The 26,489-nt window shown below is 44.6% G+C and overlaps 1 protein-coding gene across 2 annotated transcripts in view; it reads right to left on the bottom strand.

The window, feature by feature from the left end:
- The window catches only part of PRKCH (protein kinase C eta), a 119,562-nt gene that overhangs the window by 51,238 nt on the left and 41,835 nt on the right, over positions 1–26,489 (bottom strand). For both annotated transcript variants that reach the window (XM_062630760.1, XM_062630761.1), the window contains 7 exons: positions 17,976–18,126; positions 17,133–17,167; positions 15,610–15,698; positions 13,843–13,972; positions 12,813–12,940; positions 10,582–10,725; positions 9,674–9,847 (listed from right to left, as the gene is read on the bottom strand). In XM_062630760.1, coding sequence (XP_062486744.1) covers positions 9,674–9,847; positions 10,582–10,725; positions 12,813–12,940; positions 13,843–13,972; positions 15,610–15,698; positions 17,133–17,167; positions 17,976–18,126 — 851 coding nt within the window. The remainder of the gene's footprint in view (positions 1–9,673; positions 9,848–10,581; positions 10,726–12,812; positions 12,941–13,842; positions 13,973–15,609; positions 15,699–17,132; positions 17,168–17,975; positions 18,127–26,489) is intronic.

Below are 26,489 nucleotides of genomic sequence, written 5' to 3' on the forward strand. Positions count from 1 at the left end.
GTGGTCCACAACCCCCACACAAAGCAATCTGCCTTAGGTCTTGCTGGGAGAGTGCAAATAAACCGTGCTGTCACTGTACTAGCCTTTGGAAAGCCACATGTCCAACTCCCCCAGCAGTGCAAGTAGCCATCCATATCTAGGTCAAGGCACTGCAAAGCACAGGACCCAGAGGAGGAATAATAAACAGGTTTGTTTCTCAATGTTTATCTTCATAGGTGTAACAAAACCATGAAGCACACTCAGGCGCTGCTCTGCACTGAAATGCCTTCCCCCCATACCCAGCCCTTTGACCAAGGATGCACCACATCCTTGTGAGCTGAGTACTGGTCCAGCTAGGAAGTTTACAGGAGGGCAGGCTGTTTAGGGGGGCTATATGTGGCAGTGTTTCAAACCCAGAGAGGACTGCAGGTGTCATAAGAACGGGCTCACCAAAAGCAACATGTGTGCACACAACAGCTGAAGCAGATGGGATGAGCTCAGCCTCAATTTCCAAACAGTGTCAAAGCCACATTCACCCGACCGAGATGGAGCAAGACACTGACTTATGTTAGGTGAAGATTTGGTCCTTTGATTTCAAATCAGAATAACTACATCAAGCAGACAAGAAGAAACACCTCCATGCCACGCCTGCTCAGCTAAAACTACGTGCACGCATTAGTTGCGCTTCCCAAACATGGCCGCAGTGATGACTGCCATGGTACCTGCTGCTGCTCCGCTTGTGAGACTTCCCAGACGAGAAAGGCAGCAGCAGAAAGGCAGCAGGTTTTACAGCCATCTGCCAGCTGGCTTTTGGCGCTCTGGCAGCCATTTTACCTCCCTGCTTCAGTGGCTGCAGAAGTGCACACCAGCCTCAGGAACCACTTCTGCCTAGGAAACATCAAGCCATGCAAGGGAGCGTGCCACAGACGGCACATACAGCCCTGGGGCTATCGAGATGGAGGGATCACTGTGTGCACATATGAAAGGCTGAGAAAAGGAAGGTTTCTTTCTTCTGATGTTTTTGGGGTGGTTTGGTTTGTTGTTATGGTTTTTTTTATTAGCTAGAAGGGGGTGCAGTAAAATTAAGCACTCAATGGGGATAAGGTGCACGTGGCATCTACTCCAGGCTGGGCAGCTGGTAAGCATGCTTCTGAGAAGCACGGGCCACTTCCCCATGCCAGGCTCAGTTTTAGTTCCTTTAACAAAGCCACTGGCGTCATTGTCACAACTCCTGGAACAGGACAGTTATCACTTAAAACCACACTCTGCTATATGACGCTGCTGGTAATGGGCACAATGCAGGTTCTCCTGTGTGGCAGTCAGTCACATAAACACCGCCTAGAGAATAACGAATTGGCTCTTCCCATTTGCATAAATAAACTCTGTGGGGTCCCTCGGGGTAAAGGCTGCCTTCTGCATACATGTGTGCCTGTCATCACACAGCCTGAAACCTGAGCTCATTCCAGAAGAGCTGAACAATGACAACCACAACGCAGGGCAAGCTGATGGGAGTTTGTGCTCCCACCTGCCCCAGGAAAAGTAAATAGATAAAAAAAAATCACAAATTAACTACACCCTCCAAATCTCTGTCTCTGTTTTCTTAACCATGCAACTAAAATCTCAAGCTCATACACTGAAGAGTTTTTGTAACACACGAATTCATTCAGCCATTTCTCTGGAACAATGCAGCCTTCGCGGTACGCAAGTGAACCATACGTGCATCCTTCCTCTTCATACCCTCCCCTTTAGATGGTCTAATTTGTACACTATTACATGATTAGCTCATTTTTTGAGTAGAAACTTTTACTCAGCATAAATGCAAAAGGATGCCTTTTATCACTCTTGTTCATCTGTATTTTTTCTATTAGAAACAAACCAAAAATCACAACTAGAAAAAACACTAAATTCATTCCAGACACTAGGTCAACCACTTAAATCCCATACCAAAAAAAGCCTGTATAATCCCTATTAAAAAAAGAAAAGCAAGCCAGTTTAGCTACCTTTAAAACAAAACATCAAAAAAAAAAAATCAAAGCTAATTGAAAGAATAAACAAAATTAAATCTTCCACTCCAGACCTTTTAAAATGGCATAGAAAACAACATAAACACTCCTTCCCACTTCAAAGATCAAAAACCAAAGGGCTGGCTGCATTTAGAGAGGAATAAATTGAGGAAAAAGGAATTAGAATGCAGCAAGATACAGACATCACCTGTTAATCAAAGATTTATAGGACATCTGCCCCCCTCAGTTGGCTGCTGATACCACGATGTCTCAGAAGACACCTGTATGAGGTCTGTAAAGATCATGCTCATTTTACAGCCCCCGGTTCAGATGAAAGCTATTGGAATTGGTGTTTCTAGTTTGGAGTGACCAACCTCAGACAGCTCTGAACTCTGCAATACTTGCTGGCCTCAAACTGTGCTAGGGAATTATGGAATAGTTAGGTTTGGAAAGGACCTTAAGATCACCTAGTTCTGATCCCCCTGTCATGGAGGCTAGAGAGCTCTACAAGCTCAGCCAAAGGTCTTCAGGAAAACTAAGGATGCCAAAACACTCAAAGGCCACTTGGAAACTGCTTACTTTGAGGGCTTTGTGGATCCATTCTTCCACCCTAAACATCACCTGGAAAGCAATATGGATTCAAAGAGACTGAAAACTAAAGCACTGCTGAGTCGCACCTCAACTAGTTACCTCTTCTCTGAGCTTTGACTGCCCTTTCTTTTGGTTCTCCTTTCCTCTATCCTTAGTGGCACCTGCTGGCTCAGGCTGCTTGTGAATCGCTTTCACTTTGATCCATATTTTTGATGCAACTTCCTTGATTTTAAGGTCAAAGACAAAATACTAGATTCACATGCTCTGGCTAACCATTGGCAACAGCATCTCCTTCAGCTACCCTTGCAATAAACTTGGTAAGTCTAAGTTACAGTCTCTCCCATAAGCCACTGCAGATGGAGAAAGGCATTTTCTCAGCTTCATAACAATGCAAGTATCCACGGTCCCTCAACAACTGGGGTGGGAAAGTTACACTCAGGAGCTACAACATGATGATGGCAGCTAACCCTTCAGCTCGTATCACCTTTTTCTGCAGCCTAAGTGTGGACACCCAGCAAAGTTCACAGATCAAATCAGAAATGTCAGTCAGATCTTGTTTCATCTTCCACTATGCCCACAAAAGAAAACTCAGCTGAAACTCTGACTGTGTTTGCTCCTGCAAACCATCACAAGGTGTTACTGTGCACAACAGAGAACGCTGAGCCTTTCAGACCGGGCTTTGGAGTCTTCACACATGTGATTTACTGGCAACTTGAGCTGGCATACCAGCAAAGATATCATGGGTTTTGGTGGATACGGACATTGTAAAACCACAGGAAGATATACTTTTTATCAGGTTGCCTTTATCTGGTGCTAGACAAAACAGGAGCCAGAGAAAGGCAGAAACAAATTGCTTCTCCCATGGTCACAAAGCCAATGTGAGAGCACCATGATGCCACGATGCACATGCCTGCAGAAGTCACATTGGGCAGAAAGGTGGAGAGAGGGAATTCCCCTGTACTTCCTGCCCAACAGCTCCCCCCCCTCCCCAACCCTAACTCTGCCCTGTAGAGTCCCAGGTAAAACACAACTCAAGCCTGACCTCAGAAAGGCTCTGAAGCCAGCCTCCAGCAGGGTGCCTTGTGTGCACACAGGGTGCCAGGAAGCATGCTAGACTGTACCAAGCTTTTTGGAACATGCCTGGCCCAGAAACAGGATGTCCCCATCAACTTCTTCACTTGATTTTTGACTGACAACAAGAAAACTGAAGTGTGCACTGGTCTTCCAACAGAGTGGCCTGGGGCTAACAATGGTCTCAATGCTCAAGAACAGGGGAAAAGGTCTCAAAGCTGACAGAAAAGCATCCAAGGAGTGCACTTGGCTGTCAGGTGTATGCATGTATGGAGTCATGCCTCCCCCAACATGCCAGAGAAGGAAGGCTGGGGTTTAGCGCCTGGGAGATGATCAAAGCTGTCCTCTCTGCTTTTAAAGGGCTCCTTCTCCAGTGCCTTTCAAAGAGAATATCAAAGAAGCCTCACCACTTCCTTACCACCCACCAGCATGCTCCTAGGCCTCTCTCAGGACACTTGTTTATCTAACCAAAGCCCTGGGAAGGCTGCCCCTGCCTTTCCAGTCTTCCTTACCTCCACTATGCCATGCTCTGCCCAAGGGCTGCCTTGCGCTCTGCCTATTTGGTGACAGTGGAGTAGCTGGTGACAATCAGAGTGATACAGAGAGCCACTGGAAGGACCATGACCGAGGGACTCCCCTGGACATACAAGGGCACCTACATCTCTCTCGTGGCACCTGGGGACTAATGGGTGGGTGAGCAGCCAGCCAGCAGCCACTGCTCAGTCCCACCACTTTGGCTGGTGGGCCCTCACTTGAAAATCATGCGCCCATCAAAGCCTCCAGGTTATCTCCAACACTTCTAGGAAGTGAAATAAAGGCTTCTCTCCAAACACGTGGGTGACCCATGACATGATGCCCATGCTGACCATGGAAGAACTGCTTGAGTGCCCCAAGAACCAGCAGAGACGTGCAGAAACCTTCCCCTTTCATGTTGAGAGCATGACATCAGCCCGCAGCTTGTAAAGGGAGCACAAAGCTGCGCGCCGGACTTCAGGCTGCCCTCATAAAATGGGACCAGTTCAATTATTATGCTGCCCTGGAGTCCCTGGGCCAGTCCCGATTGGCTTCAATAGCACTCCTGCTAGCTATTATCTCAGAAGGACGCTCGTTACAGAAAAATCACATCCCTCTGCCAAGTTCTCGTGTCTCGTTATTTTTGGAACAGCACGGGCAGGCTCTGTGCCTCAGCAACTGTCAGCAGAGCCACCCAAAGCAAATCCATATAATAATCAGGCTAGCAAGGACAGTGCTGGAAACAGCATGGCCTGGGGTCCCCTGGAAGCATGAGAAAAGGGATAAGGGCAATAAATATAAAACCCAGAAGCTATTTGACACTATTTGCATAGGAAGCTGATCTCCCCCAGCCCTCTTCATTCTCATGCATATGAGTGGAGACAAAGGGATTTAAGAGGAAACCACCTGCACAGGAAGAATGGTTCCTAAAATCCAAAGAAGACAGGACCTTCCTAGTGCAAACTCCTTTTAATTAAAACATTCCAGGATCCACATTCCCCAGGATTAAATTACTGACTTAGCTATTTATACACATAGCCTCTTTCAACTGTTCTAGGACAGTATGTTTGAGGTGTTGGATGACAGCATCAGGTAAACAGAAACAAGCATTTTTTGTGTGTGCTCCCTAATACAGGATCCACGATTATCCACAGGTCCCAGCACCTGTCAGCAACTCACAGATTACTGGAGCAGGAGCATAATCCTCTGCGACACTAAAGGATGATTCTAAGGCCCTTAGAAAAGGCAGCGGTAAATGGCTTGGGCAAGCTGCAAAGCTCCCATAGCGAGGCTTTCAATTAAAAAAAAAAAAAAAAAGAATTAAAACCCAGAGATGTGGGGAGCAAGGAAAACCTCACTTGGATGCACTTGAGCACAATTTAAACTGCAGGGAAGCTGCAGGTCTCCTTCCTTGCCTTTCACAGGAAAGGAATATGGAGGTGCAAGTCAAAAACTGCCCAGCCAAGTAGTGGGCACGCAGAGGGCCACGTCCAGCCTCTGCTAGCTGGCTGCGCAGTTAACACTTCCTCTTCAGGCTCTGAAAACTGTGACCCATAGCAGGCAGAGACAACACTGGCAGCTTCCACCACCTAGCGGCTGCAGTATTTCTCTGTGACACAGCAAGGAGGCTGTTTGGAGGGCAGGCAGCCTCAGCTCACCCTGCGCTTTATTTGCAGCCCTTGCTAGCACGTACCACTTGTGCCGCAGCTGAGACGAACTTAGGACCACAGTGAGCACAGAGGCAGCACAAGAGAGCAGAAACCTTTCTGGAAAACATCAGTGGCTAATGTACGCATAAAAAGCCCTCAGCTAGCTCTAAAGCAGGTGAGCAAAGTAGCAGCAATATAGATGAATTCCAGTAATGCATTGCTGTTTCTGGTACTTATTCCAGCTCAGCTAATGCTAGATTACTGGCAGTACACGACATGGCACCATGCAGTGCAGACATTAAACAGTGCAGACTTAAACAGGCTGTTTAAGTTACCCCCTAGGCTGCTTAAGTCAGGGGAAGAGTTTGCTGGTTTGGGTGGAATATTATACAAGAGCCAGAATTCAAATGTCTCCAGATGCAGCCAAACCCTCAAACCCTTCGAGCACTCTGTCCTCAAACTGCTGCAGCATTTCAGGCACTTCCAAGGTCCTTCCTTTCCAGGTTCCACAATTTGCTCTTGAACTGGGGAAGGAAGGGTGAGAGTGGAACATAACTGGACACCCCTATTCTATATCCAGCCTCACCAGTGCCAAGCGGAGGGGATAATGACTTCCCCTGAGCTCCTGAAGCAGCCCAGGACATAATTTAACCTACATGCATGAGATTCCAATGCTGACTTATACTGAGCTTGGCACCAACCACAAGCCTTTGCCAGTTAGTCTCAGCCTGTCTTGATGCATCTTGTGGGATCAGGCTCTGACTTTGCTTTGACAAATAGTAAGAAGACTCAAAATGGCTAGTTCTTGACAATGTCCTAAAGGCAGGCCCAGTAGCTCATTATTTATCCAGGATCTCCACAGCTGACTGGAGTCAAGCTTTGTTTTTTTATGACATGAACTGTTAATGTCAGAGTTCAGGCTATGTGATACATATGATGTGACTTCCATGTAATTTAAAGTGAAAATGGGTATTGTTTTGTGTAACCTTGTTCCCAACTCCAAACATAAGTAGCATTTTTAAATATTCAGAACACTGGCCAGCAGCCATAAGTGGTATTTTCCTTTTTACTTAATTTATATATATATATTATTTTCTGTTAAGTTTTTGTTCATGGAGAGGATAACGCCACGCCATATAAAGAACAAGCAGAAACCCCAAGTACTGTATCAGCCTGGCTAAGTCCTCCTGGAACAACTCTGTCCAGTGAATACCCTGCTGTTGCAATCACTTCTATAATATAGCAAAGGGATTTAATTATGATTTTATAAGCAATTTAAATCTGGTTATTCTGGATTGCAGTGGGTGTCACTGAGTGCAGAACATGGGCAAAAGATGAAATGAACCACATTAGTCTTAAATATACTTTTTCTTTTGTAAACACTTTCCTTTTTGGTTATGTGTATTATTTGAGAGAAGTAGTTTTCTGTTACTGACAATCCAGATAACAAAGCAAAACGAGATTCAAGTGGAACCTGAGAAAGACTGGCAATAGCAGGGTCTGCCGTGACAAGCACCACTCCCTTGGCACCCTTTCAGAGACTGACCAGCTCTGTGTTCTGAGTGCAAGGGTTGAGGGGTTCTTCCCTCCACTCCTCTGACAAGCTGGTCCAGAAATTCCTGTTCCAGGCTGCTCTACTCCTTCTTTTCATTTCCAGTCTAACTGTATCCATGGCCAGTCTAGACTCATTTAATCCGAGCCAGCATCTTGACAGCTTCATTTCCCTCCTCAGTGTTCAGCATCTGCAGACATCAATCAGATCCTCTTTTTGCTTTCAATTTGCTAGTCTAAACAGACTGAGTTCTTCCATTTTTTTCTTCTTTACAAAAGCCTTCACAATTACTTCATCAGCCCAGCAGACCTTGTCTGCACCCATAGCAGATCACACTCATTTTTTGAAGATGACGGACAGTACTAACACAGTGACCTTAAATCTCCCTTAAGTTCATGGGAAATACTCTACGTAGCCCAGCAGCACACCTACTATTTTCACATCTACGTTGCAATTCAGTAAGCAATGCCATAGCAAAGGGCATAGCAACAGCTCGCAAAACTCATTGCTATCCTGCATCTGACTTCAAAAAGCACACACCAATACTGGACATCTCCAACATTTATATGAGAACTTTAGGAAAGCCATTAAAATATGGGCCCTGTTTCTTCACATTATAAAATACAAGAGGAGTTTCCTTGGTTACTTGTGACAACAGTAAGCTTCAAGTTTTGTTTCTGCTCTACAGCACAGCTGCTCTGCAAACCGCGTATATAGGGGAAAAAAACCCAAACCATCTCAATCTAATTTCTGTTACATGAGTCTACCCAACAGCTCCACCCTAAATGAGCACAGTTCTAAAACTCCATAGCTGGCTGTTGCATTACCCCAGTGAGAAGAGTAAGACATGGGTGTGTGGCAGGATCCATTTGTCTGCCTTCCCCCCACCCCCTTTTTTTTCCACAGTATTTTCGGTTTATGTAGGAGTGAAGCCACAACTAAAAGGGCAAGTTTCTCCTGCCTCTTCTAAGAGGAAAACAAGCTCTATTACCATTTAGCAATGGACAAAAAGCACCTGGAAAGCAGCCCAGGCAGTTTGAAAGAGCTACACTGAAGAAAATGCTTTGGTCCTAATAACAGCTTAGCTTAGGGGCTTCCAATCTTACCTTGCTGGTACAGTGCTGCTGCCACTGCCTTCATCACAGTCACTCCTCCTCACCACTCACACCAGCAACGAGCTCCCACCCACATGCACATACCACAGGAGGCTCTGAGCTGGACAGGCAGTGCATGTGCAGTCCTGGACTGAGGTATACATACCACAAATGACACGCTTCCCTGTTATTACCATTTTGCCAGGGAGCTTAGAACAAGCCAGGATTTTGTTTGCCAAATGCCCAGCAGTTGTCAGAGGTGGACTACAGCACAGTGCCCTTCTCACCCCTGAGCAAAGAAGTTTTATCCTGGTTCTAAGCGGACATTTATACCAGGCCAGGGACTATATTTCTTGATGAAATATAACAAGGGAAAGTGTAGAGTCCTGCATCTGGGCAGGAACAACCCCAGGTTCCAGTATAGGTTGGGGAACGACCTGTTAGAGAGCAGTGTAGGGGAGAGGGACCTGGGGGTCCCAGTGGACAACAGGATGACCATGAGCCAACACTGTGCCCTTGTGGCTAAGAAGGCCAATGGCATCCTGGGGTGTATTAGAAGGGGGGTGGTTAGTAGGTCGAGAGAGGTCCTCCTTCCCCTCTACTCTGCCCTGGTGAGACCGCATCTGGATTATTGTGTCCAGTTCTGGGCCCCTCAGTTCAAGAAGGACAGGGACCTGCTGGAGAGAGTCCAGCGCAGGGCAACGAAGATGATTAAGGGAGTGGAGCATCTCCCTTATTAGGAAAGACTGAGAGCGCTGGGTCTCTATAGTTTGGAGAAGAGGAGACTGAGGGGTGACCTTATTAGTGTATATAAATATATAAAGGGGGAGTGCCACGACGATGGAGCCAGGCTCTACTCAGTGGCAAACAATGATAGGACAAGGGGTAATGGGTACAAACTGGAACACAAGAGGTTCCACTTAAACTTGAGAAGAAACTTCTCAGTGAGGGTGATGGAACACTGGAACAGGCTGCCCAGGGAGGTTGTGGAGTCTCCTTCCCTGGAGACATTCAAAACCCGCCTGGACACATTCCTGTGTAACATTATCTAGGTGTTCCTGCTCCGGCAGGGGGATTGGACTAGATGATCTTTTGAGGTCCCTTCCAATTTCTAGCATACTGTGATACTGTGTGATACTACATACACAGAAGAGAGCCTCTGTCCTGAACACGCCAGCCAGTGTCAGGAGGAAGGCTGTCCACGACCTGAGCTATACTTACAGGAGTCTGGAAGCAACAGTAAAGCTTGGTGAGGAATGGGTGGTTCCTTGCTAAGGAAAGGATGCGTTTCTCAGTCATGGTGCATTCAACATCATCATCTTGAAGAATGACATCCTTCTTCAACACCTTCACTGCATAGAGCTGCCCACTCTCTTTCATCTTGGCAAGCATCACCTAAACGAAAAGGGAGGGTGAATTACAAGGGCTGAGCCTTCACTTTATGAGCAACACAGAGACTCTCACATTTTTTCACACTAGAAAGGTCAGTTATCTCATGACCAGGCTGTGGATGCAAGTGAGTCAGCCTGTTAGTATGGGCATCAGTGTACAATCAATGACACATATGCTACTGTTTGCAGCAGGCTCCTCCACATAGAAATACCCACACACATTACTGCGATGTCGGGTGCAGGGCTAACTTCTTGAAGCTTATTCACTGTGCCAGGGCAAACACACTGAGCAGTACCATTAACCCCACCTCCCTCCTCCGTTACCAAATTCAAACACACCATTCCACACCGTCTTTGTGGCAAATCAGAGAAACAAAGCCCCCATCTCACCACATTTGAAACCACTGCCTTGTTTCCTTTAAAGGAAAAGTCTTCACAAGCTCCAAGAAATGCCGCCCAAACGAGTGCTAGCACACACACTTGTAACTACTGGTATAGGCCCTGGCATGCATCTGTTCTTTCAGTTGTTTTTTTCTTTCTTGTGATATCCAACTCTTCACTTTGCTGTCAGCTTTCTTTCTCTTCCCTCTTCTCCCTGCTCTCTGTATCCAACTCTGTTGCACAAAGCATACTTCAGTGGACAGCCCATGTGCTACATTATGAAATAATTTCATCCATCTTGCAGCTTCTTAAATAAGGGATATGGTTCTCCCCAAAAGAGCCACAAATAACTCTCACCTTTCCAAAACTGCCCTTTCCTAATACACGAAGGAAGGTTAAGTCTTTGATCCCAAGTTTGCTCGCTGAGGTTTCACTAACATTGTTGCTGTCTTTCAGGCTGCCTTTTCCCTGATGTCTCAAAGTAGATCTTGAAAGTAGTTTCTGTGGAAGAAAGTAAGTAAGCATCAGTCTGGACAGAAATTATACTTCTGCATCAGAGGTGCTGACATGCAGTTAACCTACCAACCTAGGCATTCAGGACCTGTTCAGATGCACTGTATGGCCACTGGAACAGAAAGCACACTGGTACCACTACCCTGCATAGCTGCTTGTGTGAGACTGGCGAACTTTGGTACTGCGCAGAGCTGTGCTGAGATGTCAGTGCTGGTTCCTGACCTGGGCATTTTTAGTGGTGATCCACTGCCCAGCAGATCCAAGAGGCAAGCCTGACTATCTCCACCCTCACTTCCCAGAAAAATAAGACGCCGAGTGTGGAAATCGAAGTCTCCTATATAACATCAGAATGAGAGAAACTGCGTAATTTCTGCAATATGTGAAATGCTGGTGAGGTCTAGAACCCAAGCAGATTTCATCTGATCTCTGAGGTTTCTACCCGATTTTAAGACTTACTCAAAGCCTAGTTCAGTTGGTCCAAAACATCAAATATATTTTTCTTCTCCATTGCTGGCTGCTGGCTTCTTCCATTGCTCCAAAAGTAATGGAAGGCTGCTCATTCCCATGCCAGCAGTGAGGGGTCTGCACTTTCAGGACCTATAGCAGTATCAGTACACATTACTAGAGATCCTTTATTTGCAGTATGCGAAGACCAGTCAACCTCCAGCGCCCTCTATTCACAGCTCTCCAGATATGAGTGTACGCATATAAATGACTTACTCAGTTAATTAGCCCAAACAAAGTCACACGGACTTCTTGAGCACCACCTTGCGACTACTTTGGTGTAAAGCAAAATTCTTCCTGTACAGAAGCCTTGTCTCAAATGCCATAGAAATGGCAATCCCTGCTACGGGTAAAACCACAGGAACATTCATCACAGCATCCAGCAAAACTTCCAACAGATTTAAGCTTACAGCACTCCGAACACTCATCTACAGCCTTTAGCTCACAGATAATGAGAGGAGATTATTAAACACAGAGCACAGATTTTTATTTTCCTAGTTTCATCTCCTTTTGATGTGCAGATTATGCAATAAACAAATGTTAACAAGTGCTGTTTTTAACAGAGTTGAGAAGGAAGTGTGGGACTTGTGTATCCCTGTAACTCCCAGGATAACTTTGTTGACCAGTGTAGCTGGCTATCTGTATGACAAGATGTCGTGGTTTAAACCATGTCTGGAAATTATGGTTTGGGGATTAATATTTTCTTTTGGGCAAATAAAAATAAATAGAACAACATTTTATTATGGATTATTATGATCTCAAGCAAACTCACTTTTCAGTACTGCTCGCAAAGGAAACATGATGAAAACAGACTTGTTATCAAATGAGAGCTCTGATTTCCATTACCGAGTATGGGCATTTTCACTCAAGTTCTTACAGAGTGTATTAAACTCTGAATAGATTCACATATATAACAACTGGATTTTTAGGATGCCTTAAGTAGTGAAAAGCAGAAAGCATACAGATATGTCCAAACCGTGGCAATAATCTCACTGGGACCATGTCTCAGACAGCAAAGACCAACACAAATGTTGTGTTGACACAGACCACAGATTTTAGCCAGGGAAATGTAGTGAAAAGTGAAATGGTTTCCCAAAAATCACTCAAAACAACTGTGACAAAGCTGTGAAGAGAACCTAGGCTCTTGCTGAGCTCTTCCTTTGCTCTGCCACAAGCTATATATGCAAACAGAACATTTGTGCTTGCAGTAAAAATAAAAAAGGTATGGCATGGATTAGATTGATCACTTATTATTTAGGGCTCTTATTCCCCTCTCACTCATGCCAAACAGATAAAAGAGTGAATGGAGTCACAACAATGAGAAACATAAGCAAACAACAAAGCAATACCTAGAGATTAATGCCTCCACCAGGGTAAACCTGGATATAAGACATACATTTTCCAGGTGAAGTCTTTGCCACAAGACACAGACAGTAACAACCTACTCATGCAGTCCACTGCCCAACACCATCTGTCATAACTGAAGTCTCTGACTTCTCCTGCACCATGTAAAGACTCAGCTGTCTTGTAATGAAGGGGTGAAGGGGACAAAAGGAAAAAGAAAGACTCACCGAATTCGGGGAAATGCTTCCCGGTTGCAGACCCATGCATGCCAAGGTTTTAGCTAGCTCTGCTGAGTTCACCCCACAGTTCGGTGCAACGTTTGCTTGGCATCGGATGTGGACGTTCATTTTACAGACTGACAAGGGTGATGGGAGGGATAGAAAGTAAAAACAAAGGAACAATTAAAATAACTTGGAGGGATTTATTGCTGAGAAATAATTTAGCAATTCTGTTTCAGGAAATATACCCATAGGGATGTACTCTGGGTCTTTAAATTAAAGGGATTTTTGCCACTGATCTCAGCAGAAACAAAATCAGGACTCTCAAGAGGATAAACTCCTGAAAGTCAGGAATATACCCCAAACCCTCCAAAAGCAGGATACCATGTGTGAAGCTACTGGCAAGCGCATGTTTGTCAGGTATATAAATACCATTGTACCTATGCCTGCAGATAAAATTAGTATTTATAACTCTACAGAATTCACAACAAACTTTCCCTGCATTTGCAGGTATCTAACTTTATAGGCATGCTGTTAAGTAGGAAACTAAAATCTTTCTTGCTCTCACTCATGGATACAAACACACCCTCTTGTGGGAGATGAAGGTAAACGTAGACTGTTGGGATTGTGCAGTCCGAAGCAAAAACATAACACTAGGACACATTTTGTCATCAATTAACAGTGTGACAGATAGGGTAGTCAACCTAAAGCAATGACCATTCTTCTCAAATGCATTGTCATTGCCCTATTTCATTAGCTGAGGAAAAACGTTTAGGTAAAGGGAAAAATGAATGCAGAAAGTAGTACTACCCATGAATAATTTCAATAATGCAAGTCAAACAAAGCTGTGCTGACAGTGCAAAGTAGAGTCCTTCTGGAAGCCAGAGATTAAAAAGTAGATCAGTGGTTTCTCTTGCAAAGATAAATATTTATTTCTCATCTTTCTCTTGAAGGTTACAGAAAACAAGCCCACACAGTCTATCACAAGTCTAAAAATATATGTATTTTGTGCAAAAGGCTACAGTAAGAGGCTGCTCACTTTTACACTGTAGGCCCTGTCTCATGATTCCCCACAGCAAGGAACCACAGTGGTCACAGAAAGTCGGGACTTTGTAGTTGTGAACGCTGAACTTGTGAGGAATGTTGATTCCAAACCTCTGTTCAGTCACCTGAGGCACCAAAAGAAAAGCACAGATTTAAAATCCAAATAAATACATCTATATGAGCTGGTTCATTTACACACAAGTACAAAACTAGCCAAATTAATGACATCTCAGAAAATGTTCCAGTACATCACCTCACTGAGGTTTACTGCAAGTGAACACTGAGTGACCAACCTCACCTGCTGCAAGCCTCTCTGGTTTCTCTGCTGGGCAAGCTGGGCTACCTGACAGAGCAGATTTTAAAGAGGGCTGCCTAGCCAATTTTAAATTCTTAAAAACGAGTTAGAATTACAAGTGTGGAATAGCTCATCACAAACTATCATACTGAAGCGCCACATACAAATTGAAGCTACGGCATTTTGTACTAACCAGTTTTCAAGTTATTAACTTGCGTATTATGTGCAAACTTTGACTTCAGGTCAAACTGTTGATTTTATTAAATTTAACACAGAATAGTTTTCCCAGCTCCTAAAATCCTCATTCCTCTTCTCATCCTCCTTGTAATTAACAGTCTTTTAGCCCACATTTCACTGTATTACTTGCTCTCATCCCGTTTTTAACCTTGTTCTTTTCCAATTATGAATCATTCACATCTCAGAGACACCTTAGAAAACATTGCACTGCTGAAGAAACCAACACCCACTTAGCCTCTTTGTTATTTTAAACTTTGATTCTGAACATGCAGATCCTGGAAGACTGAGGAAAACCGACAACTTCATTAAGTCAAGTCAAGGATGCAACTAAAACTATGAGCTTGAAGTGAGCAGTGCTGCTCACCTTTGTCTTCTTTTAAAGTAGCTTAAATGTGTTACAAACCCTTCATAATCCTAAGAAAGGGGTATGGAACCTCAGTATTTAACTTGCAGTTTAGCTTTAGGCATTTTAACTTATTTTCATCTGGCTTGGCAAGGGGTCATTTTAAGAAGCCTAGCTCTGCACTTTGGAGGCAAGAAATAACGAACAAAAGCAATTACGTATCTGCACTGGAAAACAGGTTTCTGCATGACACACACAATTAAAAATATTACAATTGAATTTTCATCAAACAGTTATTAAACAATTCCAGTTACAGAAATGAGACACACAATACACAGGGCAGTTTTAGGTAAGAATGGCACTCCTGTCAAATACAGCCAAAACTAGCAAAAAAACAAGCCTTCAGAAACACAAGTTATACAAGAGTACTTTATTAAAACGTACATAATTTCCTAGAGTAAAGGTGTGGAACAATGACTAAATTGGCACTTTGAGTTACCAGAAGAGGAAAAAAAAAAACCACATAACAAAGACCAGTGGTTGAATTTTAAAGCATTAAGAACCAGGCATCAAATTTTGATGCAACACAGTTAATCATGCAAGAGAATTACCAAAGAAAACAGTGGATTTGCTATTTCTTGATGTCTTCCAGTGAAGACACCCTGCCTTCCTAAACTAGCTACTAGTCCAGTCACTTATTAGCATTGACAGTAGAACAACCAGATGATACTGCGTGGCTTTTACGCATGTCCCTATCACTCTCACTTTTACATCCATGAATAAAGATAACACAGAGTAAATTCTGTTATTGGACAATCCCCAGCAACCCAGACAACCCTGAAAGCATCATAAATTATCATGACCCATAATAACCAACATGACTTTACCTTGAGATCGGTCTTGTTAGTATTGTTTTGGCACGTGCAAGCTGTAACAATTAGATGATGGCAGCGCTTGTGTACAACACAGGTGCATACTAGGAAATAAAAGAGGCATGCTGAAAAGAGCTCTTGAAAGACTCTAAACACATCAGCCCACCAGCTGGGTTCTTTAAGGGTCAGCTATATCATCAGGATACAGTAAAGATGTGAAAAATAATCAGTGGCTTGGAATTTCCAGCAGATCTGGAGATGCATCTCCAACCCATCGCAACAGAAATTCTGCACTGGATCATTCATACAGCCTAGAAAACAGCTGTCTTTATAAAATGTGGGTGATTATTTCTTAAATGAACTAAAAAATTGTTATTGAAATAGTTATCCAGGGGAGAGTATTTCACACAACGTACAAAAGCAACATTAAAGAACACAGGTCTGAGATACTCAAAGGCATCCCTACATCTCAGTGGCATTAGTGCTTCTTACACTGGATATCCAAGTGAGTCCCAACCAGATTAGTTTGTTACTGAGGCTTAGCGCAATGCTTCTGACTGGGAAGCTGGATAACTGCAGCAGAATGGTGCTGTGCCTAGGCTAATTAGCTAGTCCCCATCAAAAGGGCTAATCAGCCTGAAAGTAGAATTGGGATCTCTCCAGGTATGAAGCTGGCTTGGCTGGACTGAACTTCCACAACCCAGTGTGCACTGCAGACACCACTAAGGGCCAGAGATATTGTCTATGTAAGGAGATTTTTGTAATGGAAACTCCAAGCTGCAGATATGTTGCAGGGACTCACACTCTTCTGTTTGTTGCTGACTTAAGCTTGTATTTATGAAGGGTTATCAATAACATTCACTTTCACCTGGAAATTTTATGTGGGGTATCCATTTTATTTACATGAAGCTTCCTTTCATATGGGGACACAAGCACCCTATTATACTGCACAAGAAACAGGCTGCATTAGAAGGCTATACTGAATGACCGTGCACCTCTAAAGCAAGTAATTCTGGCATCTCACCACAGAAAAAGGGAAAGCCAGAACAATAATTAAGAGCAAACAAACACCATAAACATCATTCAGACAAAACATGCATTCAGACAAAAGTGCTGTGCCAACACCCAGGACTGTCCTTTGAAGTCACATTAATAATTTCACTTTGTTGAACTTCATAGGCAGACAAAGGAAGAGGGTGGCCATTGCATTAGGGTACTTTGTGTACCAGTAGCAGCTGAATACTGGCTGAACGCTGTCCTGAGGAGACCCTGGAGGTCTCAAGCCTAGCTGGGTGTTGCAGGTACTCAGCAACTCAGTGGATCAGCACAGGAACCAGACCCCTAGGTGTTTGTATGAATGTAGGTGGCTGCTCCTGCAGCCTGACAGCTGCTCAAATGCACATTTTTGGCTGGCTAGGGAGGAAGAGGAGTGGTGACTTCAGAGAAGCTTATAACCACAGGATGTCCCAGCAGTATGGGAAAGCGTTCCCAAAACAGCACATCCTACACACTCACCACACAGGAGAAGAGCACCTTACCTTGGCACTGGTATCCCTGCTTCCCAAATACGCCCCTGTTCAACACAAAGTATGAACATAATTTAACATCAGAATGCCAGTCTTCTTCCAGATCACTTATAGAAAAGAGCCAAAACACAAGGGGATCCCAAAATGACCAGATGCTTGGCGCAAAACTGGTACAATTCAGCACATGGGTATGAGAGCATAAAAAAGTACTGCAAAGGCCATAGCTGTTGGGTGGGCTGTTGTATGCATGTCATTCCCCATATTCCCTCCTCACACTACTTTCTGAAATAACTCACATTATTACAACATACACCACACTTAGACTGATCTCAGCAGCCCACACCCTGTTATTATCTCTCCCACTCCATGCTCTTTTGAGACATATCTAAGATGTTCTCCCTGCTGTGCCTACTCCCCCACTTGTATCACCCCCACTTCACACCTGAGAGCTTTTCTGTTCTCCAGGCATTTACTCTAGTGTTTCAAGCAACTGTTTTTTCTCAGTGTAATATCAAAGCTCCACTCAAGTTAAGATCTGCGGTCTTACTTCAGATTGTCTGGGTTACTTTTTCTCCCCCTTGAAATAATAGGTATGCTTACGTAAGTGAAGAACATAGCCTCATCTGCATACCTTCCCACTTTGTTACCAGCATCCAAGATACACATCACCTCTGGCTGTTCTGCAGTAGACTCCAGTTTGCAGCATAAATGCGCCCTGCTAAACCTGATGGCCAAGGGGAATCGTATCCGTGGCCGTTGTACAAAGTGCGGGGTGACTGATTCAGGATGGCATGTTGGTCCCCAAAGCATGAAAGGATGGAAAGCTTCACATCACCATGTTCAAGCCGTCCTTACCAGATGAACTCCCTGCAGTGCGAGCAGTATGTTGGCTGTCGCAGGTAGGTAGCCATGAATTTGTGCCCATTCACCTGATGCACTCGCCTTCGCATTGCCCGCTGGCGCTTCCGAGTGAGGTTCTTAAAAATTCGATCCCTTTGGAGGGTCCCTGTGCAGGGGGCAGAGGGGAAAAAAAAAAAACAAAAAACAAAAGACAACAAAACATTAACATTATCAAACATTATCATGTACAGTTATTGCTCCTGGTTTTGCTATGGCATAAGAAGGACATGAACCTGTTGGAGCAAGTCCAGAGGAGGCAGTGAAGATGATCAGAGTGTTGGAGCACCTCTCCTGTGAGGAAAGGCTGACAGAGCTGTGCTTGTCCAGCCTGGAGGAGAGAAGACTCCGGGGAGACCTTTGAACAGCTTCCAGTGCTGAAAGGGGCCAAAGAGGAAGCAGGAGAGGGACTTTTTACAAGGGCAGGTAGGAACAGGACAAAGGGAAATGGCTTTAAATTGAAAGAGGGGAGATTCAGAATAGATATTATGAAGAAATTCTTCACTGTGAGGGTGGTGAGACAGGGGCACAAGTTGCCCAGAGAAGCTGTGGCTGCCCTACGTCTGGCAGTGTTCAAGGCCAGGTTGGATGAGGCTTTGACCAATCTCGTCTAGTGGAAGGTGTCCCTGCCCATGGCAGGGGCTTGGAACTGGATAAGTTTCCAATCCAAACAATTCCATGATTCTATCATAAAATGCTTCAAGAGGCCACAATTACATCCCTGATTTAGAAGTCAGGGAACCATGTTCTTGAACAAGGATAGCAACAAAGGTAATTGCAAAGGGCCCTTTAGCTCAAAATTGCATTTTTCATCTAGAAATAATTGCCTCTTCCCATCTTTCTCTCCCTCCTCTCCCATGTTGAGACATGTCACCAACAATTAACTCAGAAGCTGTAATCAGACCAGAAGCTCAAGGTTAATGAGTTGTTATAACTCACAGGTTTTTGGGCAGTAACTCCTAAAACATAACTACATGCAACCAACTGACCAGTGCCCCAATTGCTGAGACAAAGCAGTGACTTGCTCAGTGAATAGTGTTTGCTCATCTTCGGTATTTACATGCTACAGTTCAGTATCATCATTTCTAGAGATTTTACTTCCTGTATTGGAGAAAAAAACATAGCTTAATTTTTCAAGGACTGTTAATTGTTTGGTACATGCCACTAGGCTTTCTTTAAAGGGATCATTTTCCAAAGGGTAGATAACATTTTATAGCTCTGGAAAGCAGGAACCCAGGAACTGCTGGCCTTTAAATGTGCACTGTCTCAAAACTTACCTTATTTTTAGAATACAATAGATTGCTGGAAGGGACCTACCACAATCATCTAGTCCAACTGCCTGACCAATTCAGGGCTGACCAAGTTAAAGCATTGTCGTGGTTTAAACCCAGTCAGGTAATTCGTTCGCTCACTTCCCCCCCTTTTTCTTGCCCTCCCCCTGCTCTCGGAGGGACGGAGAGGAGAATCGAAAAGAATGCAACTCCCACGGGTTGAGATAAGAACAGTTTAGTAACTAAGGTATAACACAAATCACTACTGCTATGATAATAATGATAAAGGAAATAACAAGGGAAGAGAATACATCATCTCACCACCAGCCGACCGATAACTCGCCCCCCCCCAGCCCGACCAAGCTCTGACCGATACCTCCTCCAACCCTGCAGTCCCCCAGCCCTTCCGGCTAACTCCCAGTTGCATCCTGGGCATGACGTGCTGTGGTATGGAATACCTCTTTGGTCAGTTTGGGTCAGCTGTCCTGTCTCTGCTTCCTCCTGGCTCCCCTTCCTCCCTGGCAGAGCATGAGGCTCACAAAGTCCTTGGCCAAACCAAAACATCGCTTGTTATCAGCTCTGTTCCCAAGCTGAAAGTCAAAACATTGCACTGCACCAGCTACCAAGAAGGGGAAAAATGACTGCTACTGCTGAACCCAGGACAAGTATATTAAGGGCACTGTCCAAAGGTCTCTTAAACACTAACAGGCTTGGAGCATCAACCACCTCTCTAGGAAGCTTGCTGCAGTGTGTGACCACCCTCTTGGTAAAGAACTGCTTTCTAATGTCTAGTCTGAACCTCCTCAGCACAATTTAACATCACATTTTAATATCTACCAATTTAATTACTTCTTTTTTTACTGGGTTTAGTTCAGCCATTGAACAATTTCCTAGCAAAGCTCAGCTTACACAAAACAAGCCACTCTTAAAAGGCAGAAGTGAGCTCTACATCAAGAAAGCCATTCCAGTACAGCAGCAGCCATCTCACTTGCAAATCACAGCCAGCTGGTCTCAGAGATGCTTGCATAGACCAGGTCAGACTCAGCTGAGCTTCCTAGATCAAAGCCTCATCTGGGGCACACTTGCCTCAGAAGCAAGAAATTAAATTTGCTGTTTTCAAGTTCATTGCTTTGCAAAGTAAAGGCCCCGCTAGCAAGTGCATTTTGGGGATGCACACGGGAGTCTGATAAAGGTGACTGTGCACCATTATGTGTTCAGAGCTCTTGTTTTGAGAGTGTGGACTGAATGCAAGACAAAAGCCAGCTACTGCCAAACCCTCCACATGGATATAATGACACGGGAAGGGATAGGCAGTCTGTAAACTTCCCACACATCTGATCATCCTGGAGCACTGGACTGGCAGCAATACCCAAACACAGCTGTTATTGTACCACTTAATTTACCCATAAAAAGGGGGCAGAGCATTTCCCTGCTTTCAACTAGCTTTGTTGATTAACCACTGGCAGGAAAACAAAAGGGAAAAAGCTGTCAACCTGATCAAGGCTTGAAATGTAAGAGTCCCACATCACAGGCGTATTTCCCAGTCCTCTTTGTAGGAGTAAGGATAAAGGAAACCATCCTGTCAGTACTGAACCCAGCCACTTCAGAGGGCTGTAAGCCACAGGATGTATTCCTTTCAGTACTCTTGCCACACAGGTTTAGAAGCAAAGCTGGTCATAAAGCTCAAGGGTTTTTTTTTCTGCTGTGTTCTCTCATCCACAGGCTGGAAACCTCCTAACCAATGGTATAACTATGACATGGAGAACAGCTTGACTTTGAGACAGTTTGCATTTATTTTTAATAGAAGCAAATGCTATACGTTAGAATTTTCCTATTAAACTCACACAAAAAAAGGATGTGGTAAGGCTGATCCAAGTATTGAACAGCAACTGGCTTTCTTCATTGCAGAACTTTGCATAAATGGACAGAAAGACTGGCACAGAAAAGCCTGCCTTTCTAGGGAAGTACTTAAAGATGTGTTTAATTCTCATTGAAGCAAGAGGACTCAGGGGACCACAGGAATTGCCAGACTGGATCAGAACATCGGTCCATCTAGTTCAGCATCCTGCCTCTGTCAGTGGGCAACCAGAAGCACATGAGAGCAAGATGGAGAAACCCTGCACCTTGGAGATATCATTTTGATCTCCAGAAGTCAGAGCTGATGTGCAGAGGTTTAAAATCCCTTCCAAACATTCAATCATCATTGCACAATTTCAATAGACTCATTAACCACCACAGGAAGCATAGCTGAGAAGAACTTCAAGAGGTCAACCAGTTCATCCCTCTTCCCCAAGAGCATATTGCTTTGCTGAGCCCAAGCTTCCTACAACTTCATGTGACAACTATTAACAAATAAATAAATTCTTATAGTATTACACAATTTGCCCACCTTTAAATTCAAGAGAACATCTCCTTCATCCAGATTTAAACATACACTTAAGTGTTTTTCTGAATCAGGGCCGAAAACCTCAACTAGCAAAGTACCCATCTCGGCATTCAGCATGTACAGGAGAACTTCCAAGGCATGGAAAGAGAAAAGCAGGGTTTATGAGTGGGTGGTGAGCATGTAAGTAGATCACCTAAAGCAGCAATCCAGTTACCAGCTTGCTTCCATTAGAAGTCCAGCCACTGATGCCCTTTAGGTTCATGCACTTACATTTACGAGAGTTTAAGAGAATATGTTCCCAATTTAGCTCATGAAGTTTCTGGGTTTGTTACCGTTCCCCTCAAGGATCAGCATGGGGTAATTGCCTCCCTGGTGCTCATCCATGCAGAAAGAAGCCCACATGCAGCCAAAAGAAAACCAGACCTTTGCATGAGGATTAGGGGACACTCAAAGGTGGTCCACAAAGCCACCAAGTGGGACACTGCTGTGCATCTCTATGGTCTGCAGAGCTTCGGAGAGACTGCAATTTTGAAATGGTTCAGGAAGATCAAAGGATAACAGGAAGTCAATTTTTCATGGGCAATCCAGAAAATCTCCACACTGCCTGCGCTGGTAAACCACATCCATGGCCAGGCTTCAGCCTTCTCCTCCAAGCTGTCCTTGGTCTCCCTCTCCTGTTCCCCAGCCACCACCATGTCACACAGCACAATGGTTTCCATCTTACAGACCCACTTGTCACTAAAACACACTCCACAAGTTTTTTTGTATTTTCCCTCTCTAATAGCATAATTCACATTTAAAACATTCCTCAAATTTCACATTTTTCCCACATTACTTGGCTGCATTTACCCACTAACTTTCTCCACATGCTGCACACCTTCCAGGTGATCCTCACCCATGCTTACATTCACCTCACATTACATTACCTTATAACAAATCTAAATGTTACTAAGCAGATGACTGACTTCAGCAAGGCCTGGACTACTTTCCACATGCAATCAGCTCTTTTGGGCACTGTTCTCTTTTCCTGATACTCTTTTGAGCAAAAAGGAGAGAGAGAGTACAGGACAACTTCAGCCACACCTAGGCCCCAGTAGGAAACCATCCACCACAGCCTCACAATCTACTGGAACTACATATACAACCACATCTCACAGTATAAATCCCTCTTTCAGAGGGCTTGGATACTCACCCATCCCACACACCACACCATGGAACAGGCAGATTCAACCCTCCAACAAGGTGCAAGTGATTTTGAAATGATGGAACATTTTGCTTTCAAAACCACCTTCCTCCCAATCACCAGCCCCCCGCCCTTCCCCCAGCCACCAAGATGGCAGAGGGGATAGGAACTAGATGATCTTTAAGGTCCTTTCCAACACAAACCATTCTGTGATCCTACCAGTCTTTCTTCATGTGGAGAGCGTTTTACAAAACAAAGCAGCTCTAAACCACTCTAGGAGACCCATACTTTTAAAAGCCTCTAATCTCTGGTAAAGCAGCAACCACCATGAATGGTTCAAATGTCCAAATACTGCTATGAAAATAGGCAAGTAATTGCTCAGTGAAGGGAGTTTCCATATCCATGGTTAAATTTGGGCATCTGTAACTATGGGGTATTAACTCTGTCTGGCTCTGTGCAAAAGTAACTACAAAATAGTAAAAAAGCTTCTTCCTTTTCCACTTCTCCACTCATGCCTAACACGTGTTTATGGCAGTGGAAATTATGCACATGGATGGAGAGGAGAATAAATAACCCACCAAGTCATCTGAGGACATCTGCATGCACTAGCACACTGCTCACACACTCAGCAGCCTCATCACACTGCCCTACCTGCCCCCTGAGCTTACCTGATCCTGCCCTGCTGGCCAGAGATCCTCCCCCTCTTTCTCCCCCCATTAGGTTATTTCAGGTAAGTCCTTTGGTAGCATAACTACAGCAGTAAGACAAGAGGAAGAGCTGCAGAATTAAGTGGTGCGTGTGTATGTGTGTCTGTGCGTGCAAGTAATAATTTGCCTCTAGTAGTTAAAGCCTGTCAGGTCTCGTCTATTGGAAATCAATCTCACCATCACACTATCAACCACTGCTATCATGCTGGTACAGCAAAGGTCATTTGGGCACCTCCTGATACATGACAATTTCTGGTGTTGTATGGGATGTGTCAATGTGTTTTTTCTTTAAAAGAAAGTATTAAAAACAAAACAAAACCAACAGTGTAAAAAGTCTTAGAACAATAATGCTAATAGAGTAAAAATTAAGCCTTTTTCATCAGTACCAGTAACAATATGCGTTACCCTAAGCTCCCCTGGAAAAACTGCATGCAAGATCCCATTGTACTGAGTGATACGTAAGCACGGAGTGGAGGCTGACCACTCAACTTACTGGACTGTAAAAAGCAACATAGCGGATTGGCAGACCCCTTGCTTTGCACTGCAGCACTTAACATTTCAGATCAAGCTAAATGCTCATCTAGCCCATGCCCTAATGGTGCCTGTTTTAGGAAAATAATATATAAAACCAAGTAAATGGCAGGGAATGAATACACTCACACCCTCCAGCCATCAGCATGTAGATGTTCTCTCAATATTTATCTCACAGCAGCCTTTCTCACATATACTGAATATAAACAGAGGCTAAACCAAAATTAACCAAGATGTTTATTTTCCAAGCTGGAAAACACATGTGTTATGTCAAAAACCCCTTACAAAGGCTTGATATCTTAACCAGGAGTTTTATCACCATAATCCTGTGGATAGTCAAATCCACAGAAAGCCCTGCTAATTAAAACATTACAAACACAACACAGCCTTGAAGAAGAGGCTGATAGCCTGACTCCGAAAAGGGAAAAGGATTTAAAGGCTACAACCCAAAGTGGCATTTCCTGTGCTGACTGTTCTGCTTCTCTAGTATTAGAGCTGCAGTGTGAAAGCATTGCAAAGTATTTTCTTCAGTTCCCCTCAAAGGTCACTTGGATACATGAACTGGACAGCTAGAAAACAGCCATATCCACAAGGACGGTGTTAACCAAACAGGGTTTCTCTCCCACTTCATGTCTGTCAAAGTTTCTGTCCTGCTGCTGCTGTTCCCAGTCTGTGCATGAAACCAGATTGGTTCAAATCCCAGGTGAAGCTCATTGCAAAGCAGACGTGTGGCACATCAAACACAGGCTGGCACTTATGTTTCATCCATCTGTCATTTTCCACTCTGAATCTGGATAAAGTTTTGTGCAAAGACCAGAGAAAGAGCCAGCTAGTGGTGGCAGCGCTAGCTTCAAGGGCTTCTAGGACTTTACAGAAAACCCATGTTCATCTTTTATGAAGCCAGCCTGTCAGCGCTGTCTGAAAGCATAAGAAGGGGGCATGATCATAGAATCATAGAATAGTTAGGGTTGGAAAGGACCTTAAGATCACCTAGTTCCAACCCCCCTGCCATGGGCAGGGACACCTCACACTAAACCATATCAGCCAAGGCATCGTCCAACCTGGTCTTGAACACTGCCAGGGATGGAGCATTCACAACCTCCCTGGGCAACCCATTCCAGTGCCTCATCACCCTTACACTAAAGAATTTCTTCCTTAAATCCAATCTAAACTTCCCTTGTTTAAGTTTTAACCCATTACCCCTTGTCCTATCACTACAGTCCTTAATGAAGAGTCCCTCCCCAGCATCCCTATAGCCCCCCTTCAGATACTGGAAGGCTGCTATGAGGTCTCCACGCAGCCTTCTCTTCTCCAGGCTGAACAGCCCCAACTTCCTCAGCCTATCTTCATACAGGAGGTGCTCCAGTCCCCTGATCATCCTCATGGCCCTCCTCTGGACTTGTTCCAACAGTTCCATGTCCTTTTTATGTTGAGGACACCAGAACTGCACACAATACTCCAGGTGAGGTCTCATGAGAGCAGAGTAGAGGGGCAGGATCACCTCCTTTGACCTGCTGGTCACACTCCTTTTGATGCAGCCCAGGATACGGTTGGCTTTCTGGGCTGCGAGCACACACTGAAGCTGGCTCATGTTCATTTTCTCATCGACCAACACCCTCAAGTCCTTCTCCGCAGGGCTGCTTTGAATCTCTTCTCTGCCCAACCTGTAGCTGTGCCTGGGATTGCTCCCACCCAGGTGTAGGACCTTGCATTTGGCATGGTTAAACTTCATGAGGTTGGCATCAGCCCACCTCACAAGTGTGTCAAGGTCCCTCTGGATGGCATTCCTTCCCTCCAGCATATCAACCAAACCACATAGCTTGGTGTCATCGGCAAACTTGCTGAGGGTGCGCTCAATCCCACTGTCCATGTCAGTGACAAAGATGTTGAACAAGACCGGTCACAACACCGATCCCTGAGGGACACCACTTGTTACTGGTCTCCAGCCGGACATTGAGCCATTGACCACAACTCTTTGTGTGCAGCCATCCAGCCAGTTCTTTATCCACCGAGTGGTCCATCCATCAAATTGATGTCTCTCCAATTTAGAGAAAAGGATGTCGTGTCGGACAGTGTCGAATGCTTTGCACAAGTCGAGGTAGATGACATCAACTGCCCTACCCCTGTCCATCAGTTCTGTAGCCCCATCATAGAAGGCCACCAAATTGGTCAGGCAGGATTTCCCCTTAGTGAAGCCATGCTGGCTGTCACCAAGCACCTTGTTGTTTGTCATGTGCCTTAGCATGCCTTCCAGGAGAATCTGCTCCTAGATTTTGCCAGGCACAGAGGTGAGACTGACTGGTCTGTAATTCCCCGGGTCATCCATTTTCCCCTTCTTGAAAATGATGCTGTCAATCCAAAAAATAAGGATTTTCCCCAACTTGTGAGTATGAA

The sequence above is a fragment of the Pezoporus occidentalis genome, unplaced genomic scaffold (assembly GCF_034315485.1).
Source record: "Pezoporus occidentalis ecotype Australia unplaced genomic scaffold, CSIRO_AGI_Poc_V1 ctg36, whole genome shotgun sequence".
Lineage (NCBI taxonomy): Eukaryota > Metazoa > Chordata > Aves > Psittaciformes > Psittacidae > Pezoporus > Pezoporus occidentalis.